Here is a 22,783-nt window from a genome sequence, read left to right on the forward strand (position 1 = left end):
TCACGTAGCAAAGGAAACTTCTCCAGATCCACAACTGTATGTACATTTCTAGGATGTAAGGGGAGCTCGAAGAACACTTCCTGCGCAGAAGTTATAGTCGGAAAAGGTTATAAAATTCAGTTGAGTTTTGAAGATTGAGTCCGCCGCGGAATAGGGGGGACCATAAATATGTTGATTTTATGAACCATTGGCAATAGAAAATTGTCTCGTAGAAGTTGGTGCTCCAAGACAAAGAACGCTCCACGAAACAGTATCTTCAGGAAGCAATCATTTCAGTGAATGTAATCTGATTCGACGGAGCAACACCCTCGGGGTTCGGGGCGAGCATTTTCAGTAACCGAGCTGTAACGGTGCAGGACAGTAACGTTGCCAATGACAAATGACAGGCACTTTGTGCTGTATCTCATTTTTCATCGATAATTTAAAGGAGCAGTAGAACGATGACTCAACGAGCATGGCCCCGAAAGATTGAAAAGAGACTTCACAGCGCAATGGGTTTTCTGAAAGCGTCTTCGTTCCTCGGTTGCTACAACGCGAATGACACACCTCTGTGCTTCCCAATGAAAAGTTGGGCGTGTAGTTCGTGAATCGCGATCTGGATGTGACTGGATGAAACGGAATATCATTAACCTCGCTCTTGGATTACCCCTTATCGTATTTACACGACAAATAACAGAAACGCTGGCTTTATGTCTCTTGGGAGCCATAACTTAGAAGCGCATAGGTACAGGAGTATTGCGGCGACTTAGGAGGAAACTCAGAGGTATTCCTGCGACGGTGGGTTGAGGATTTTGATGGCACTGGTAGCGAATCTAAGGGAGTGATGACAATCTGTGCCAATGATTGTGAATGGTACTCATAAAAAATGGGAATTTAAACTACTTTTCGAGAAAAGTATTTCTTATTACGTCAACTCTTTCGCAACCACTGTAAGGAGCTTTATAAACTATATATTAAATACACAGGGTGTTTTGTAAGTTACGTTACACCGCGGAACAACGGCGAATCTACATGTAAAAATAAGTCGAAAATAGAGAATACAATTGTGTAGTAACTAGCTTCGTTTTAGAGAAAATTGAGTTTGAATTATTAAGGTACTTTTTGCATCAGAAATATTTAAAATCTACAAGGTCTGTGTAGCTACTAGGAAATTACGAAGAAAGTTTGCAATACACGCTCTGCACGTGTTGCTAGTTGAACTATCTGTAATCATTCCAAAGTAGTTCATTCCAAAACCTACATTTTTAATCTTTAAAGAACGGTATGTAATTAACAATTTGTGTCCCAAGGATTTCATCGAAATGATTTTCATTATTTTGTAATATTTCTTGGTCTCTGTTGTTCTCTGGGAACAATGTCACGCGGAGAGATATTCATCCGCGCGGCATTAACCGAGGAGCTTATTGACGGAAAAGTATTTAATATCGTCGCCGACTCAGCTTCAATAATCTTAATTGAAATGGCGGAAATGACTGCAGAACCAGAAGTTTACAACGCGTCAGCAGCCACTTAAGGGCGGCACAGCATAAAGTTTCGGTGGTTACTCCGCGAGTTAACTGAAAACAAAGCCTTGGGACTTTGGAAAGACGAGCGCGGGAGTTCGTAACGAAGTAGGAAACTATGATACAATCTACTTGCATACGAGATACGTACTACGTAAACGCGTTAGTTAGGCGGTTGACTACTTTGAAGTAGTACCACCTTCAAACGTGTTTCGCATAACTCCAACAAAGCTAACTTACTTCGTTCCTCCGCCTCCCTGCGCCCTTTTCTTTCTCCAGCCAGTGGACATTAACGTTTATTACCATAAAACAAATCAGCTGTTACACAAGTGGCTGGATTTGTGGCAATGGCAGTTAAAGCACAAAACTTCCCATAAATTCGTTATAATTATGTTTATTTGTCAGCAGCTTGATGCACCCGCTTTCGCGCGGGCAATTTTCTGTTGTGAATCAAATTTTAGTTCGTACAATAAGATTATGTACGAAAGATTGTACCAAACAAATACAGCAAAATTCTTAAGTTGGGTCAATAAACAATTGTGCAAAGTTTCATCAAAATCAAAATCGCAGTCTATTTAATAATAACACGCGTTACTTATGTATTAAAAATCGAAGATCCACGCACATCGTTTGGCAGTTGCGATAAATTGGCTAAAGATAAAGTGACCAAACTATATTATTCTTTATATTTATACAGTTATTTTTTATATTGGTGTACATAATCATTTTTATATTTTGAGACTGTCGATCTTTATGTAGCTAATTTTTTCTTATGAAAAGAAGAGTGTTGTGAACTTTCTTTTATTATTTTATCAGCAGTATTTCTTTGTAATTTTTATATTAATAAACGCACAGAAAGATAGATCCAAGCCATTTTAATGACGCACAATTAAATAAACTAAGAAAATGGTGTCCTCGTGAATTTGTTAAGCGTTTTTTTTACTTTTATTTGGGCGCGTCCCGCATTCCAACGTGAAAGATCTGGTCACTTTAGTCTAAAGAGGCAGTGGAGTGACGTTGGTATATTAATTACGATTAGACGAGCAGGAGGCACGATAAAGCTAATCTTAACTATCAGCGCTTGTTCGCACAGAAATAATTCCCTATATTTCATACGTCACCGTGACCGTCTGTTTTCGATCGTGACTCGATCGATCGCTACGACAGCCGTGCGATTAACGATTAAACCCGCTTCAAGTAATTATCGTGGCGGCTAATAATTAGTTTAATGGTTGATTGCTGCTTAATTCGTTCCGAAGTCGAACAATTTCGGTCGCAAATGGATCGTATATTTTCGATCAGCTTAAAGCTCCCGCCTGCAGAGACATTTCGACACAGACTCGCCGTTTCGCGGGCGATTATACACGTTCGGTGGGAGGAAGAGAAAATTGCGTTGGCTGGTTCAAGTTGATCACTCGGAAAGTTTCGGAAGCATGTTGCGTCGTCGTGGTCCCGTTCGTGTCTGTTTGAAAAAGTTCGATTACCTCGACCGACGCGAAGGGCATCCATGGTAATCTTTCTCCCGACGTTGAGAAAATAGAAATGCGATTTCTTGTGAATCTGCAACGGTACATGTTATTAAGGGAACGACGAGATAACTAGGCGTTTCAAAACTGCTACACATTGGAGAAACTCAGTCCACACATCGAGAAAATATCAGAATTACTGAATGCATAATTTTAAACAGTGGAGAAGTTTTGTGATCGAGAAATTACCCCAGTCGGCAGGTGAATTATTCGCTTCGTAAAAGTTCCTTAAGTGCGAATACAAAATTTTAAGTGGGAAGTGGCAGAAATTTTTAATATTTTAAAAATCTTCTATTATTACAAATTGGGGATAACGAGGGTTTAGGGTAAATATCCCAATTACTGCCAGCGTCCCTATTACTGCCACTTCATTTATTTTACTTAATAAACACGCAACGTATAAAGAATAGTGTAAAAAAGAATTTATCACAAAATTGGGACTGTTTTTCTTATTATTATAGTACACTCTTTATACGTCTATTCTTTATATGTTACGTTTTTTTTAAGTGAAATAAATAAAGTGCCAGTAATAGGGACAGTAACAGTAAATGGGACATCCACCCTACATTAAATTAAAAAGATGACGGATAACATGTACACTCGGGACGTACTTTATACAAATCACATAAAAATCGTTATCAAATTGCCGAACAGAAATTTATAGAAATCGTGAACTTTGTAATAGGAACTAAATGAAGGTAATAAGAAAGAAATGTGCTTTCCAACCACTCCAAACATTCATATCAGGAATAACCAGGATCCTAATAAATTGTTCGAATCAAACAATCTGATCCAGAAAATTGCTCCGAACACGCATTTGTTCAGAATTAATCGACCGGGGCCAAACTCTGTAATACCAGAAGGGGACTCGCTGTAGATTGCATCCGAGCCAAAAATATCATCCCTTTATTGTCTTGTTTATGCGCGCTTTGACTTTCATCCATATCGGAACCATTTGATCTTGGATGGTGCAATAAAGTGTAACGACGCCACGTAGTCTCGAGATTAAAGCGGGCCATTGTCAAACGGTCTAACCGTGGTTTGTCATGCAAATTCAGCCCTTTTTATCGTGAAATCGCTTTCCCAGAAAAATTCATTGACCGTGGAATATATGTACCTTCCACCGAACCCGCCCGAACGTTTCTTTTGATCTGCTAGACGAAATTCCACGCTCCGATGCTCGCGATTCAGCAACTTTCACAATTTACAAAACATTCCGTGTTCCTTGGGAACAGTGGAGTGTAGCGGCCTCGGCGCAGCCAGTTTCCTTTACGATTCCTTTCTACTTTCTTCCCCGTATTACCCGTTTAATGGTCGGATTATATCCCGAGGTTGAAAGGATATTTCATGCAAAAATAATAGACCCCCCAGCCATTCAGTTTTAACGATCCGAATATTCCCACCCTTACCATAGCCACGGTATAACGATGCTGCATTTACCAACACCACCAGTGCCACGTGGGCCACCGATGGCGCACGATATTTATGGGAAGTAAACCTTTCATTCAAAGGAGAAGGGCAGGTACTTCTCAATTTAGAATCGAAATCAAAATGGAAGGAAAGAGAGCTGAAATTATGAAGAATATGGCAACTACTATTTTTCTCATTACTCTTTATAGTTCTGCCAAAAATCTGAATTCTCACCGTGGCACGAAACGTGTAAATAATTTCCTGATTACGTGTTCAATGATAATTTTCGATTTTATTTTACATCGAGTAGGATGCTTAATAAGCTGAGAACAATTCACAAGTATATGTGGAAAATGCACCAAAGTGTCTGAAGTTCCGTGTAACTGAAAATGAAACATACCTACGTGTGTTAATAACTCTAATTGTTAGGTGGTAAGAATAAAAAAATTAAAAAACAACGAACCCAAAATATTAATCACTCGAATAAAATGTTACATTTCTTAATTTCACAACCCTGCAAAGGATCCTCCACTATTACGTTGCATTACATTTCGAGTTCACCACTATGCACCCACGATGACAGGTCACGTGACCAGCTGCAACAGATAAGCTCACAAAGTGTACCTGGAATTCAATTACAAGGGGACTTCGTCAACGGTTTGCGAAACCTTCAATGGAAGCTTCAAAGGAATAACGCGATCGCGTAATCGCGTGGCGCGTTTGCATTCGGCGGATGCGATCATCTTCGCCGTCTTCGCTCGGTGGACGCCACGATCAAGCAACCCTGTCACTTAGTCTCGCCCTAACGATAGTCTGCGCCAGGTTACACGTCGCATAAAGGAAATGGGTAACGAAATAAATTTAGCGACGCGTCGCGAGCCTGTTTCACCTTACGTCCCGGGGAGGACTGGCCTCGAGCCCGCGCGGAGAGGAGTAGAACGAGGGAGGAACACGTGAGGACGGGTGGATGAAATATGTCTTCGGTTTTGAGCGTGGTTCACGGTCGTAAGGGTGTCTCTGATTACTCGGCGCTTCTAAAGGCCGACGGAACGAAATGTCACATACCGTCCCTCTCGCCTATAGCGGCCGTATAAATTACCGAAGACGTCCAATTAGCGAGGCCCTACGGTTGAATCACTCGCTAGGAAGAACACTTCTGGCAAAAAGTTTGCGCGACGCTGCGCAGCCGTGTTGCGCCCACACGCGACACGCTGTAATAAGGCCTCAACAAGTGACGCAAGGGACGCTGGTAATGATACACGGGGATTCTTTTTCGTTGTGACGTTTAGCGTGGACTGGCGTCAGAGGAACGCGCGCAATTTGACCCTTTGCGAGCCCAACTTTCTCCTAATTCGATGCTGATATGTTCAGCGGTGATTGCCCTGTTCCTTATCCTCCTCGTTCATCCTGGATAGGGTTATCACACTCACGGAATGATGGCTGGTGGGCTAACTCGGGTACCCTAGGATCACCAGTCCCCATCCTTTGAACACGCTTCCAGGAATAAAACGCTAATGAAGCATGCTCCAGGCCTTGAGGCATTGGTAGGTATACAGCGAGTGTCTTTGACCCAAAGTAGCACGAAAGCTGGCTCTGCAACACTTCCGCCTGTGCAGACAGGTGTTGGGGTGCGTTTAATAAGTTCGCTGCGAGAATAAATCGTACTCTGCAATAGAAGTAAACTATTCACCATCGCTACTGCAACCGTGCAAGAATCGTTAAAAGCATTCAGAAAAAATACCGTAAATTATTACTTAGCGCAAACTCGCCTGCAACAAATAATAACGAACAAGCTAAAAACACATCTCTTTTACCGTCTAAATCATTTGCATCGGCGATAAGAAATGCAAAAAGACAGCTCGCCGAGTCCCTCTCGTGCTACACTGCAAATGTCTTGAGGATCATCAGAGGAGGAACTAGTACACCTGGGCCACATCCAACCCTCATCAACCACCTCCATCAGCAAAGAACTAGGAATTTCATCGGGAGGTTCAGAGTTGCACGCCGCGCTGTGCGTGAAGCATCGCGTTGCTCCGCATTTTCGCGGATCATGCAACAACGATAATGAAATAACGACCGGTGACCGTGCACCGCGGCTCGCCCGAGCATCCGTTAGGCGAGCCAGCAACGGAAAGCCATAAGAGACCGGAGAGGAGTGACGGCGGAGGGGCGTAGACACGGCGAGCGGCGCGTATTCCCGAACACCGGTGGTTAACCTTCCGGTTGCCGTCTGAGCGTTCTTCCGGGGATTGTCTCGCGTTCACCACTCGGTCACGGTCTATTTCCGGGGCTGAGCGATCGCTTAACGACGCATTGTACGTATGTATTTATGGTGGAAGCGATAGAGAGACGGTAATAAATACTGTTATACAGGGCATTAACGTTAGCAACGGTGCAGCCCCTCTTTCTCTCTCTCCGTTTCTCTCCTCGCTTCTCCCCCGGCTGTTCCATCTTCTGTCGCGTGTGGGTAGCGCTGAAGAAGGCACCCGACAGAATAATGAGAGAAAAACGAGCAAGGGGAGCAACAAGAACGGCGGGGCCAGGGCTACCAGACGAAAGGGAGGGGGCGGGGAGGGGGAGCAGAAGAAGCCGTACCGACAGGAATTGTGACCGTGTCTTCAGCGCACGGGCTGGGTATATACGCGCGCGCTCTCGCGCTGATGCTTTCTGGGACACGAGAACGTGCTCCCGTTACGCCAAACGCTCGTCAGCAATTAGCGGAAGAAACAAACGTTGCCCTGTTATGTACCATCCGACCACGTATAAAGGTAATAGAGTCGGTGTGGTAGCAGGACGCATCTGTGTTAGGGGAACGCCGGTTATATGTGCCGGAAAAAAAAGGCACGGCGCAGCGAGGCGAGCGGACCGAGGAAGATGTCCTGGTTCCTTTGCACCATTTAATTTTCCAGCATTTCGAGCCGGCTGTCTCGTAATGGAGCTCCCCCATTCGGCGGCTTTCCCAGAGGCCATGTAGGGATAGGGAACGCTTCACGATTCACATCATTCTGGGTAATGAAATTTACGTAACAGGGTCTTCGGGTGGCTGGACGCTTCAGGTGACTTCTCGTTAAGCTGTTAACTGGGCAAGACATGCGCAGTTGTCGTTTGGAATTTTCTATGCATGTGGTGGGGTTGATTTGCTGGGAGAACTTACTTAGAAGGGGTGTTCGGCAAATTGGAAATTCAAAAAAAAATTTGAAGCTGCAGAAACGCAGGTCAAGTGATGGTAACGACGTACCATTTTTTCTTTCGACAATGGAACGGTCTTAGGGGTGACGACAGTATTTGGGGGGAAGACTAGCGTACACTGAAGTTCAATCAACCTACCCATATCAATACTTGAGTACACCAATCAGAATTGATTAAATTCGCTTATAGCCTTTGACAACACCGTACACTAAACTTTCAATAGCAGGCCAGTAATTCGAACTGTGCGTCATCAATCCTAAATCATTAACTTCGTTTCACATCTAAGTCGATTATACGAGCTTAATAAATCGAAACATCGATACAAGACCTGAAGTGGAATCGGGGCTTTAGAAAAGCACTGGAGCCCCGAATGCAAAGCGTCTTACGCCAATTATCGGATACCATCTGCATCGAATGGCAGTGAAGCGTATCTTACACGTAGTGCCAGCAGATTCAGAGTTATAGCAAACGCTGACGGTCAATCGTTGTAGGATTTATGTACCAGGAAGATGATAGTACGGATCTAACCATTTACGTCCATCCGGCCGCAGTGGGAAGTTCGATTAAATTCACAGATCGAAAGTCAACTTACAACTTGTGGGCTGAAGGCTAACGTGAACCAGGTACGTCATTCCGTCGAAACTGAATACACGATCGTGATTTTCGAACTCCCTCACCGTAAAAACACCCATTTCCTTATCAGTTTCGAAGCGTTGGAACTGCGCGATTGAAACGTTACGCAGAATTTTCGTTTACTCTTATTAAAGTATTCGTTGCAATTATTTAAGGTCAAGGACTCATTTAAATAATTATTTGGATGCTGCAAAAGGTTTGTTGGGCACGTAAGGAGCTCTACTTGAAATGACATTTTAATGTTTTATCGAATAGAAGAAACTGTGGAATATACAATGGTATTATTCACATCTCGATACAGTCGCACAGAAATTAGTCGAAAAAGAACCAACAGAATATGAATTCGTTTGCATGGTAATGCTGAATCGCAAAATACGCGAATGGCATCGTAAATTTCAGGGTTTAACGTTGAGAGACTTCCACATCCACTAGTCTTCTGATCTTCCGCCTCTGATTTTTATTTATTTAAGCATCTCGATCCCCATTTACAGCGGCAATGGTTCTCTGGAGGATTCACTGGAACTTCTGCTGCAGAGTTCATAAACTCTAGAAGTCTGGAATTCTATAAAAACCAGATCGAGAAACTTATTTCCAGATATAAAAGGTATATCTATGCAGAGTACTTCGAAACTACGTAACTCCCTTTTGAACCATCGGTAACAAACACATCAAGTCCAAATTTACTCAATCAAAAAGATTGCGAATCGCAAAATTGAAAAGAATTTTACTATCGATACTTGTAATTATCAGCCACAGGTTACCTAATACTCAATCAATTTTCAATGAAAACACTTGAATGCCATTGATTCCAAGGAATGAGTATATTTAATTCAAACTTATTCCCAATTTAAATGCTCAAGAAATTAAATAAAAACCACAACGTTATTTCAAAGTTTAATATCGAACGCGATATTAGATGTAGTTTGACCACAGGAATAAATCACACTGTACGCAGAAAGCAAACACACAGGCCCGTTTAGCCCCCGAGCATTTGCTGGCGTAGAATGAATGCAAATACACGAGAACACGGAGAGCGACGGTATCGAATGATGAACGAATCGAAACAAGACCAGCTCAGTCCGCAAGCCGTGCCTTTGAAGTTTTCAGTTTCACGGTCGACCGGTAATAAATAGAAGTAGCCACAAATCCATTCTCCACGATCTCATAGCTAACATATTGCTACAATCTTGGGAATCCAGTGGACGTTCGTTATCGGGCAACAATAGATACTATACGTCCCCTGTCCCGTCTTCGGCAGCGGGGACCGAAGACTTTTTAAAGGTACCTGGGAGCGAATGCACGCGGTTCCCAGGTGAAAAACTGTACTCGAGGCAAAGGAAGGAGGAGGAGGAGAGAAAGGGGGGGAAACGAGCAACAGAGACGAGGAAAAATCTGTATTACGAGGTATTGTTAAAACAAACAGGATGCGCGGTAGTCGTGCACGATGCAACGCAGAAAACGACGAAATGGGCTTCCGCTGTTTCCAGCTCGAATCTTCGGCCCGTAAGGTGCGCGTGTATATAGGTTCGCGAACGTGCCGAACGATAAAATAAACTTCCCCCGCAAAAGGACCCTCACGAATACGTGTCCTCCTTTCTGCCTCATCGGATGCAAAAGTAAGGGAAGGTAAAGTAATGGCATGGGAACTTGCGGGCGAGCCAGACTCGTCTCGGATCCGCCTGACTGACTCGAACTGCAACCTGCTGAATTCCTCGTCAAATATCGCACAGATCGACGATCCCCTGGACGAACTTATTCGATGATGGATATCTGGCGTCCGCCGGTGCAATTTACTTTCAACGAAGAAAATAGCTGGCATACTCTGCTGTCGAACATCTGTGTCTTGTAAAGAGAACAATTTCGTAATCGATATTAAACTGCCGTGTCTTGACGCGTTTGATGGATGGCAGATCTACTTGGAATTCCTGTAATTTCCTTGGGATTGGATAAGAAATAGCAGGTACAATAAGAATTCCGGGATATATAGTGGGTATAGAATTATTTGCAATTGGAATATGATTATTATTTATTATACTTTAATTCGATCTGAAATTCAGTTTCGCTCCCCAAATAGATCACACGAATCGAATCTGAAACGCATCGTGAAATGCGCGAGTTTTATACAAAGAAAATGACTCGCGACTTGGTATCAGTGACGAGCTTACAGCGGGTAAGGGACTCATTCCTGAGGCTTATTTCCTGTCACTATCGTTTTCACTATGTCAACAGCTCTCTCGCTCTCTCTATGTAAGTTGAAGACAGGGCCGGGGTGACAATAGGCTTATGGCGTAAAGGGTAGATGGAATATCGAGCTTATAGAGTAGAGCTAGCATCGAACTTATAACGTAGAGGCACATCGAGATTAGAACGAGGAGGGAATATCAAGGTTACAGTGGCGAGGGCATATTGAGCTTACATCGTGGAGGGGACATCGATCTTATAGCGAGGAATACACATCGAGCTTATAGCGTAGGAACCACATCGAGCTTATAGCGTAGGAACCACATCGAGCTTATAGCGTAGGAACCACATCGAGCTTATAGTGTAGAGGGCGCATCGAACTTATAGTGTAGAGTGCGCATCGAACTTATATCGAGGGAGTGCTATACGTTTAAACAGAAACGCGAGCGATAAATTTTATCACAGACCCCCAAAAACACCGAAAACGGGTCTACGCTTGTTACGCGCACCGTCTGTTGCCTCTGCATATAATTTTTGTACGCCGCCCAACCTGGAGGGCTACAATTATTTTTTATGCCAGCAGACGGTCACACGATACTCATGCGTTCACGTCGAAATATTACAGGTACATGAGGACACGTTTCAACGTGACTTCGACCTGCATAAAGTGCTCCACACGAAAACCGCCAGCCTGCAGAGCTTTTGTCTTGCCGCAGCCACGAAAGAGAACAATCCGCTGTGCGCCGGAAATGTCTGAAAATTGCTAGAATTTATGGCGGCGCGTCAGCCTTTCATCGTTGTATCCGCGCTGTAGAAGGCAACGACGTTGGCGATTAATCCAACCGGATTTGGATCCACCTGGAGATGCATTTCATCCTCTTTTGGATCCCATGCGGATATTGTTTGCTAGTGTCGGGGGATACGCGGAGTAACGGGGGTGGAAAGAAGCAGTGGTCGATTACGGGGCTAATGGTTTTCATCTTCCGCTTGTTAAGGAAGAGCTGTCATGTGCTTTCGTGTTGGACCGTTTCGTTCTTCCCGAATATAGTTCCCTTTTGTTTTTGTTTTTTTTTAAGTGCCTGTCTATTTCTGTATCCTTGTTACTTCGCAAAGCAGCTGTTACTTACCACTGAAAAATTCCTGCTGGGAGTGTGAACGTGGTAAGAAAGCATATATCCTTTCTCTGACATTGTACATAAGTTGAGTGAGGAATGATAAGTAATTTGTTAAGTGTTAATGAAAAGCGAAGATAACTGAAGTGCGAAACAACAGTGGCAGTAAAAGGGGGTGAGAACTTTCCATTTTCCCCAGAGATGCAATAACAGTTTGCGAGAATTGTAATTATTTTCTTTATTTATTACGTTAAAGCAGATGTGGTTTATATAGCAAATACAGTATAGTTTATAAAGTTTACATAATAACATTTACATAATTTAATCAGATCTGTAATTGTGAAGTTATCCATGCAAATATAATATTCGTTTAGATACAAAACAGTGGGTAAACAGTTTACCAGTATATGAAATAAATGTTTCATTTAATTTTCGTATTTTGCAAATGCTGGATGTAATAATAAGCTCATATAAATATAGAAAACGTTATACCTTTCGATACCACAAATTCTACCCTGTTTGCGTCAATTGCATCGAGAGATAACATCGCAGACTGCAGCAGCCGACTGAACGTCTCCCATTACTGAGATCGCAGAACCAGTCGACGCAGCAGTTGCTTATTTCCATATTTGTAATCTATTTTAGTTTGTATATTAAAAAGGAACGGACAGATTCGAATTTCCTCGTGTTCTTTCCAATTCTTTGCTCGATAACGGAAAGACTAATAAAACGATTAAATTATTCATCGTACTTATATTGCAACAAGGTTTTTCAATGTCCCATAGGCAAGAGGTCCTCTGGTTTATAAGGGAATATTGAAAATTACCCACACCTGTCGACGATTCTTTCTTTCAAATTGTATTGCCTTCGTTGAAAGCCAGGAGTATCGATTTTTTTTGTCTGGTTGGTTCACAATTTCGGCCCTCGATATTAAATATCAGCGACCATCGACTTCTAATACGCAATCATGTCGAGCATAAGCTATAAGCGACTTCTAAGAATCTGGAATTTTTGTTTCTTCGTCGAATTTAAAAGCTCCAGAAGTTATCGGGTCCCGATATACTCGCCCTACCTTTAACTCCGAGCAATTTCAAATAATTCGAAAACGGAAAGCTTTTGGAATTTTCCAAGTCGACTTGATCGGTTTCTCCGATAAGAAGTGTCAAAAGGGGAAGTTGAAACGACGCCAAGTATCGTTATATACATCGGTCTAACGTATGTTATATTGATATCTTCTTTAACAGGAACTGGTACATATAAACTGTAAACATTAGACTGTGGTTACACAATAAAATTTCTATGTTTTAAAAATTCAAAAAACTTTGAAACTTCGAAGAAAAATAGGTGAAGTGATGCTAACATTTTAACTACTTTTTGTGTCAGCAAAGAAATAGTACCAGGGGTGAGAACAACCCCTCGAAGAAATTATAAATCTTAATATTATAGCGAATATCTCGAAATTTCGAGAAAAAAAAATCAACCAACACTAGGTCAGTTAATATAAATAATATAAATAATTGGTCGAAATAGACCTAGGCACGGCCAACCGGGGGTTAACAATAAAATTTCCGCACCCCTTAATTCACGGGGTGAATCCAATCTTTTTACCAATAGTACGTTCAAAAAATATATTTTTGCATATTTATCCGACTCTTGGACCATTGTGGATGCTGACAAAGGTGGTGGAATTTAGTTGGTGCGAGTAAACGGTTGGCTGGAAAGAAAAACATTCACTCGCGCGTTTTCCATAAGCAGTCAGAGGTTAACACTTCTAAAAGCGTTCCGCCGTAACAATGAAGACGCATCATATCCGCAACGATACGCGCAAGGAGCTTCATACACGGGCGGGAATCTTTTCCCAGCGCGGAAGCTGCGCGGGTAAACCGGTCATGAAATCCACTGGAGGGTACGCGTGGTACATACGTACGTCCAACTCCATCCCCGCGCGCAGATTACGCTCATAAAATTGTCCTTTGATATTTTTATGGCCGCGGAGATTTCCCATGTGTCACCGGGAATATTACAGCCCTCCACGACAAATAAATAAAGTTTTAAATGTGCAGGGCCCGTCAGGAACCGCATAGTCGAGTGAATGTATTGAACCTTTCAAGGGATTTCCGAAACCAGCCTTATTAAACGTATCGTGACTCTTCTATGTTCGTTTGAAGGTCGAATTCTTTATGCGACTGCGTTCTTTTTTTTATAATATTTACAAGAGAAGCGTAGTGGATTTTTTTAATCATTTTCCTCAGGAATTTCTATCACTACAAGAGTTCGCTTGAATGATGTTGCTTCGTTTTAGTAAGGAGCTATGAAAATATATAGAATTGATTTTATTGAGGATACAGAGGCAAAATAGTATTTTGTACTATGTCGAGACGAAGTTAATAGAAAGTGACACAGGTATTAGGGTTGTGATATTTTTATTAGTCAACTCATGCGTTCACTACTTCTTGTTTTTTATAATTAGTTTCCTCCTGTGCTGAGATGCCTAATTTTGTAATTAACGAAATCTAAACGCCACGCTTGATTTGTTTGTAACAATATTATACGTGGATTCGTAAAAAGGTGCGGCGAGGTTCTTGATGTGACTTCTTATCTACGTTCACTTTCGTAAACTGCTAACTATCGGAATAAAGACCACGTAATCCTTAACCCTCGGCTAGTCCCATAAGCCTCTATGGACCCCCAGGAGCCTTAAATGGGCAGGAACTTTTGGTGGTACATCCTTGTGGCCTAGGCACCTCTGTATCTTTATCATTTTAATCAAGGAGTAATACCTTAAAGCTACTCAGTTATATCCCAGCTGTGAAAAGGATAATCTGTGCCCTTTCGCTATCCAAACTCTGAGAAACTTTTACAATTGATGTCCCAAAACACCCCATGATATTACCGATGTAGAAAACATTCCAACTACGACCGTGGAGTTAAGCTCACGTAGCCCTAAAAGATGTCCTTCAGAGGGTTCAGAATAAACTAAAACTTGAACCATGACTAATACCGAAAAGATACTAAAACCTTTTGCAATTCATTTCGAGTGCACTCAATTTTATCAGCCATTCTCTCTGCCTTTTATTCAATATCTCGTTCATTGCTTCAAAGTCTGTTTTCCCCCAAAATATGCATGGGTCTCGCGCTGAAACTTGGTCATTTAAAACTTCCTAGTAGACAGTCTATACGTTGGAAACTTAACGTGGAAACCAGCGGTGCAACTTCTATCCCCCATGGGCAGGTAAGGAGGGTGGGAAGAAAGGCTTTTAGCCCCTGTACAATATCTCTCTTTGGCATTATTTTCTCCCCTTTACCAAGGACACTCTCACTACAGCACGACAGTTTTTCGCCACTCCTGCCGCAGCAAAACGTCTAGGAATTTTGAGTTAAAGGGGCAGCACAATGAGGAAGCAGGAGGAGGGTGGATAATCGAGGGTCGAGGAAGCCAATTCCGAAAGTGAGCAGAAAAACGAACACAATCTAAATAAAGGAAGATAGGTATTTTCGTGGATGGAAGTTACAAGAGAGGGAGGATTAAGTGTATAGAGGAGGAAGCGACTGCCATGTTGTTTAAGCCCATTTCTCGCAAAAGCTTGCTAAACGAGGGAGCGAGGGTAGCGATTTTGGTTCTCAACAACCAAAGGGTCGGGATAGATTCCACAGATGTAGTACAGTATTTTCATCGATTTACACTAATCTACAGGGTAATCTGGCGAAGAGATCGAAAAAAGAGGCACGTAGGAACAGCTCACGAAAATAAGAAACCTGGAAATCAAAGTTAATGGATATAAAATGAGATAGAGGGAGACGTTCGTTTAAAGTCAAATATCTAATGCACGTTTCTGCAAAAGACAGAAATGTACCTATTTCGAAACACGTAACTGATACATATAGCAGAGGGACGTAGATTTTGATCAACTTGTGTTGAATCATTTTGACTATTCTGTGTTTGCATTGGTGGGTCTTCTACAGTGGCGGACGAAAGAAAGTTTACATCTTTTAAAATCGCATATCTTTTTTAGAATTGGTCCAAACGACTTAAGTTTTTTTTTGCGAAGCTACATAGATGGATTAGTTTGCTAAATGGTGTGTTTCATCGTTTAAAAAAAATGCAATTGGTCGAAATAGCGACAAAAGTAGTGTGAAGACTGAAGGTCGTTTTTTACACTTTTTTCTCTGAGTTACAAGCGCTTAAAGATCGCAAAACAAGGTCGAAAATCGCGAAATTCACGAAATCAGCTATTTCCGACCTTATTCTGCGATCTGTAAACGTAGCTCAGAGCACCAATGACCGATTCTGATGAAATTTTCAGCATGTATACAACTTACTTAACTGTACAAACGAGATTCTTGAATGTTCATTACAGGCTCAGAAATAAAAGTGTAAAAACGATCTTTACTATTTTTTTTCGCTATTCCGACCAATTGCATATTTTTCGAAACGAGAGACACGTCATTTAGCAAACTAATCCTTCTAGTTTCTCGAAAAAACTCAAGTCGTCTGGACCAATTCTAAACAAGTTATGCGATTTGAAAGGATGTAAACTTTCTTTCGTCCACCACTGTATGTCACGAATTCTTCATGTACCCTCACGAAGAAAGCAACATAGGGTAACGGTACCAGTAGTTGACCATGTATCAGTAGTTGACAACTTTTCAGAAAAACGTGAAAAATAAGGTTTTTAGAAGTGGCGAACTGTGGGTATTAGGAGCCGCGGCGCGCTGTTGAAAAGAGATAGTTGCACTTCTAGAAACCTTATTTTTCACGTTTTTCTGAAAAGTTGTCTACTACTGATACATGATCAACTACTGGTACCTTCACCCTAAGTAGGGTTTCCAGTATAAAACTATCAACTTGACACGTGAATATTAAAAAAAAATCGTTCTTCCTGCATAACTGTTAATAAAATCGTCAGATTTACAGACCTACTATGTCGCTAGACCATTTTTCATTCTAGCTTTGCGAATACTACATGTACCTATTTAAATCCTTCGACCTGTTTTTTAAGTCTCCCTCTATTTCCACATCCCCGAGCGCAAACTTATTTGAAATGCAACGGAAATAGAGCCCGCCGCACCGGTCGAGATACAGAACTTGCACACGGGTATCGTAGATTCTCATTCGAGTAAGCTTACTTTGGTCTGTACCTTCCTTATAACCCCCCCTGCCCCCGAATACGCCCGCAAATGGTTGAAATGAAAGAAAGAAACGGTGGCGGCAGAAGGGATGATTTAGTTAAGTCGCGACGTTAAATTTTACGAAAACCGACCAAGTTATTCCGCGATAAAACGATTTGCGGGTCTTGGAAATTTCGCTAAGCCATTCAACGTCGCGTCGTTCGCTGCGCGGTTAGCGGCGAGACCCCTATTAGCATTTTTTTAAGCCCAGTTCTTTAGACCATCGCGAACGGAATTCATATTTATATCCATGGTTAACAAATCTCTTAACAAGAATACCGCCGGTATAGGCGGCAAAATCTGTCCATTTCTCAAGTAATTAAGGTAAAAGCGACTCACCAGGTCATCCTCGTGAAACAGCAAAGCCAGCGGCGCATGTATCGCTTACCTGAAATCGAAACAAGAAAAAGCGGATTAATTAAAGCCGGCTTCGAGAAGGCTGGGCTTAAAAACTACTCCCCGCCACTCTTTACGTTCGCCGAGACACTTTGTACGTATTAGCGAGAACGCTCTTCCTGCGCTTTCTACGAATTCCAGGGAAATTCGCTCTTAAACGGAGCCACTGACGAAACGAGCGAGCATGCCTGATATTTAGGAAAGGCAGGGGGCTGATATGATCTCGCAGACCCGAAAGTGCCGTTTCGACGGATATTTTGATTCACCGACGCGGCGTGCAGTCGCAAAGTGATATGCGTGCACTAGTCACCGCGATTCGGTGATAAGGGGAGTGTCGCCTGGAAGTGGATGCTGTCACGACACCTTAGCGGGACCGTTTCAGGCGCGAGTGCGCTGAAACAGCGGATGGCGACATAAAAGATGCACGCGTGCCACGTGAGCACGCGATGCCGCCAATTCGCTTTTCTCATATTCCAGTGGCGTCGCCACTACTCAGGATTATACGCGAGTCGACGTGCACGAGGAGCTTAGGGAAGTGCGGAGGACCTCGTGGCTACGTGTCCGACGACACCCTATACACCGAGGTGCCCGAAGCCTTTCCTGATACGCGTCTGTCAGGCGACTCTTGGAATAGGCACCCACCGAAAGTAATGCGGGAAGGAAAAGTGCATCACCCGGGTTTCCAAATTAATTTCGTTATTTATGAAGACTGATGTATAGGTACTTTTTATTGCTCCTTTTATGGGTGGTAAGGGATCTGAGGCTTGGTACTGGATGTTACTAGTTACGAAATGTAACTTGTGCAAAGTAAAACTTATCAATGTTATTACTGTGAAATAAATATGTATTTGTAAGGTTTACTTTGTCGAATTGTAAGTTACGTCCAAAGTATTCATGTACAGGAAGAAATTGCAGGTACTGTTCGGGGGTTTCGAACTGTTTGACTGCTCATAGGGGTCACCAGTGTCCAATCCTTGGAACTTCTTCATGGAATGCTTATAATACATGAAGGGAAGACAACGAGGAATGTCCAGTTTTCGTTAGTTTGGAATTTATAGTATATTTTGTTAGTGGCAACTGGGGCTGCAAAACTCTGGAATCACAAAGGGTTATAAAGTTTAAATGCTCCCGTAAAATAACCCTAAAATTTTGGTCCACTCTGCACTGGAACAAAACGCGGAATGTCCTCACTCTTTGCCTAAATATAAGTTTCTGGCGTGGAGGTAAAACAAGAAATTATTATAAGGGAATGAGCATTCTCCAAAGAGATTCCCCTTTCAGCAAGTGGAGGAAATGCGAATATGCCCTGTTGGTTGAGTAATTTCATCACCATTAGAAAAAAAGATTAAACAATAATGGAAAAAGGAGGAGGTTGCACTCCCCAATAGAGCACACACAACTCCTGCCTATTTCAAAAGCAAAATAGGAAGCCTTCATGGTCTTAAACAATTTTGCGACCCTTCAAGCCTCAGCTATTTTATGAGACGCTGTCTTAGGCATAACAAATAAGTGAGAATTGAAATATCTGACCTTTATGAAATATCTTTCCTTACTTTGATAATAAGAAGAGGACTTTTCTTATTTGGTTTCGGTATGCTACCCTGTTCAAACTTGAAGAAATATTAAAACAATGTAAAACAATTGTTATTTTATTGCTTATTTTTTTCTGATGCCTAATTGGGGTATAGGATTCATGTTACGAAGAATGCAGATAAATTCCTTGAACCTTATTTCTTTACTGGTGGACTAAAGTATCAAAACTTAATTTTCTTGATAAAGCTACTTTGCGACATTCCCTGTTTTCCCCCGTACCTTCGCACGAACCCTCGGATTTAAAAACTTGTGAATAATATAGCTGTCATTAGCAATTGTGTAGAATATGATGTATAGAAAGTGCATCATTAAATTATGAAATATGACGATGTACATTCGAATGTCTCTGAGTAAATGGAAAACGTGGGACAATTGCAAGTTAGCCAACTTTTAATAAAATATCTACACCGGTGTATTAAGACAGAACGACGAAAAATAAATCCCATCCACGTAATAACCTCCAACCCAATCTCCCTTCACGTTTCCGTTCTCAGTTGGTAATTCAAGGCATCGATTCGTTAAACGTAAACAGCGTGATACGGCGCGTTTGAATGCAGCAGTGATCAGAACGCCGTGAACCGTAACAGCAGTGGAAACAGACGCCATTGCGAATGCAGCATGACGAGCATGGATTTGAAAATCAGCGACAAACTGATTGCAAAAAGAGCAAGGTGGAAACACAGAAGGAATGTCGATGATACATCGGTCATATTGTTTCATTAGCCGTCCATTGATAGGAGGAGCAGCGGGCTTCTATTTTTGCCGGGTGCGCGATCGTAAACGCCGCGCATAAATTATGACTGGAGGCTGATTGTCCGCGATTCAATGACAACGCATTATCGATCACTAATAACCCGGGCTGCATTCACGTCATGCCACCCACCCCAATGGCCAAGTTATTGTTCTCCCAGGTGGCATCCGCTTCGCGAAGTCTGACCCACCTGCGCCTGTCAATACAGCCATGGCATAATGTCTATTAAAGGGGCGATATAGTTTCTCAGTCTTAGACTCGGCGCAGGTTATATCAAGGACGGCGGACACCGGCGCCGTGATCGAGATTCTCAGATCACGTTGCTATGTACGGGGAACGCGGGTACAAATAGGTCGTTAGACGTTATCGTTGCACGTGTATACGTGTGGTCATGGTTAACGTCATTTACGTATCGAAAGCAAGGTGTTTTGTGATTTATGTGGGGCGCGAGCGTTTGATACGTAACGACAGAAACGTTCTCAGCTGACCGAACGTCGGGTATGAAAAATGTGTATTTTGTTAGGTTGCGAAAATTGGAATTATGGAACGGTGCACAGGGGAAATTGTTGAGGGAGACGGAGATCCTTGAGAGGAACAGATATGTAGAGACCTTGTAGAAAACACTGCAAGTGCTAGAATTAAAAAAAAAATTATAGGAACGTGTTCTACGTGCCAATGGTAATACTATAATTTAGAATTTGATTCTTGGCACTGACAAGGAGAGGTTCCCAGGTGTTCGCCTCCGATTGCTTTGAATTTTGGATATGTTTTAGAGGACCGAAAAATAAGATATACGTGTTTTTTTTAAAGCGGCCCGTATTCATATTTAGGGGGTGAAATCCTCCTCCAAAGATATAAGATTTTCAGGTGTCCATCTCCGATTGCTTTGGTCTTTTGGATATGTTTTAGAGGGCAGAAAAATAAGAAATACGTGTCTTTTTATTTCGACCTGTTCGCATGTTTAGGGGGTGAAACCACCCTTCATAGTTCATTAGGGTTACAAAATTGTGTTAAGTAAAATTTCATATATATTTCATTTGCGTCATAATTATCCAAAAACTAAAGCAATCGGAGATGAACACCTGAAAATCTTATAATTTTGAGGGGTGGTTTCACCCGCTAAATATGAAAATAGGCCGCTGTAAAAAAACACACACATATATTTTCATATTTAGCGGGTGAAACCACCCCCCAAAATTATAAGATTTTCAGGTGTTCATCTGTATATATATATATGTACTTATTTTTAGGTGCTCTACAACATATAAAAAATTCAAAGCAATCGGAGGCGGACACCTAGGAACCTCTCCTTGCGAGTGTTTGCTACATGGAATCTTCAAATATTTGTTACTCGAAGCTGTGGCATGTTAAACACTAAATAACCATTCCGAATAAAAAAACGTTTCAAGTAACTGTTATTAATTTCGATAAGAGATTGCCAAATAAAGAAAATTAATACGCAGTTCCGTTTAAACAAAACGAGGAAGGCGGTTTTAGAAAAATTTGTTACATGCCAAATGATTAGGTCGCCTGTACCATTTAATGTAAAATGAAATATCCATCTGATCCGACAAACTAAGTTGGAATGGAACAATACCCCGTTAAATGCACCCTATAATTTTCCAACTCGCGAGCCGCCATTAATTTTACATCGATGTGAAACTTAGCGACAGCACCAGGACAAGAATACCCGACGAAGTTTCCGTCTCTGCCAGCGAGCTGCCGCGTCGTGGCCGGAATTAACACTCGCCGAGATTTTCCATCCCCTTTATTTCATAATTACATCATTCCTACGGAATTCCATTCGGACGGCGGAAAAGAATCCGCGGCCGGAGCGCCGTTGAATAGTTTCAAAGTTCCGGCGACTCTCCAGGGACTGTCGAGGGAAACCAAAGTAGGCAAGGGGGTGGAAAAAAAAAAGGAGGAATTAAATGACAAGGACAAAATGACGTTAGCGGCCAGCCGAGAGCTAGCAGCGTGGGAGAATTCGCGGAGAATTACGAGACGCGAAATAAAAGCGAAACGAATTAAAAGCATCCTGATGGGGGGTGCCGTGACGCGCGACGCGACGCTCGCCGCTGCACCGGAGGGCGCGAGATGAAATTTAGTGAGTCATTAGCGCGCGACAGTTTCGGCCAGCTGGTAGACCGAGTAACGGATTGCAGTTGGAGCTGGCTGCGACGCCCCCGTGACCCGCTGCACGCATCCCTGAAAAAGCCCCACCGATTGCTGTCGTCTAACAGGCTCCCGCAAATAATAGAAACGGATACACAGAAAGGTGGGGACATCGAAAACGAATTTCCGAGGGACAGTGTTCTGCCAATTATTTCCTTTCAGTTGCTGGGCGCAGTCCAGTTGGGGATAGATGGTTGTTCGTTATCGAGCTTATTTCGATTGATGGATGTGAATACACAGACTCGTGGAAGATAGAATTCCAGTCCTGGTGTTTCTCCTTTTTATTGATATTTGTTGGAAAAGTGGGGTACATTGAGTCGGGGATATTCAAACATAGAATCAGATTCTTATTTCCCTTTTACGATCAAAAGATCGTAATGTTTTTGTATTCTTTTTCTGGTTCCGGTGTTGACTTTTTGTGGCGATCAGTTAGTTTATGGATAAATGGAAGAAGCGAAATGTTGTGCGAAGACATACTCTTCATGACGAGTCAAATGATTAACTGTAGTAATTAAATTATAAAAGTGTTGAGATTATTCAGAAACATTTATAATTTCCCACTCGTATTGGCTTCGATGCTGATATACAACACAGTCTCATTATAAAATTCTGCACCTTGCAAAAGACAACAATTAATATGAAAAGATCACAAGTAGTTACATCATGCGCCAGAAGAGAAACGCCAAAAGTTATCTAAAGAAACTTCAGAAAAATAAATTGCAACTTTCTGCTTTTAGAAATCTAAATTCCAGGCTAAAGCGAGTCAATTACGCTCATCACGGTTAAGTGAATGGCCTCCAAACCTGTCGGCTCACTTTATACGACGATCGCGACTCATTATGCTCGAACGGGTCAATAAAAATCTCGATGGCGACCGCAGCCTGTCAACGCGAATTCACCTCGTTCTGTCCGTGAAATCGTAATCATCGGATCGCGGCCGCGTGTCTCACGGTAGGCAGAAGTCCTCTGGCAGACCGGTCGTCGGTGCCCGCCGTTTCTAACGGGCGACTTCTCGCGACGTTAGTCCTCGCTGAGGATAAAGGCGGATTCACACATATCAGTTCCGTGCTGTCAGTGTAAGTGGCCTTTTTGTGCCTGTACTGAGTACAGTAATCTCTCGCTATGGGCTCATTTCAACTATGCGTT

General features: G+C 42.3%; 1 protein-coding gene across 2 annotated transcripts in view; it reads right to left on the reverse strand.

The window, feature by feature from the left end:
- LOC143369429 (CCR4-NOT transcription complex subunit 6-like) overlaps window positions 1-22,783 on the reverse strand; it is a 417,004-nt gene that overhangs the window by 74,810 nt on the left and 319,411 nt on the right. For both annotated transcript variants that reach the window (XM_076813335.1, XM_076813383.1), the window contains one exon: window positions 17,062-17,110. In XM_076813335.1, coding sequence (XP_076669450.1) covers window positions 17,062-17,110 — 49 coding nt within the window. The remainder of the gene's footprint in view (window positions 1-17,061; window positions 17,111-22,783) is intronic.

The sequence above is a fragment of the Andrena cerasifolii genome, chromosome 1 (genome assembly GCF_050908995.1).
Source record: "Andrena cerasifolii isolate SP2316 chromosome 1, iyAndCera1_principal, whole genome shotgun sequence".
Taxonomy (NCBI): domain Eukaryota; kingdom Metazoa; phylum Arthropoda; class Insecta; order Hymenoptera; family Andrenidae; genus Andrena; species Andrena cerasifolii.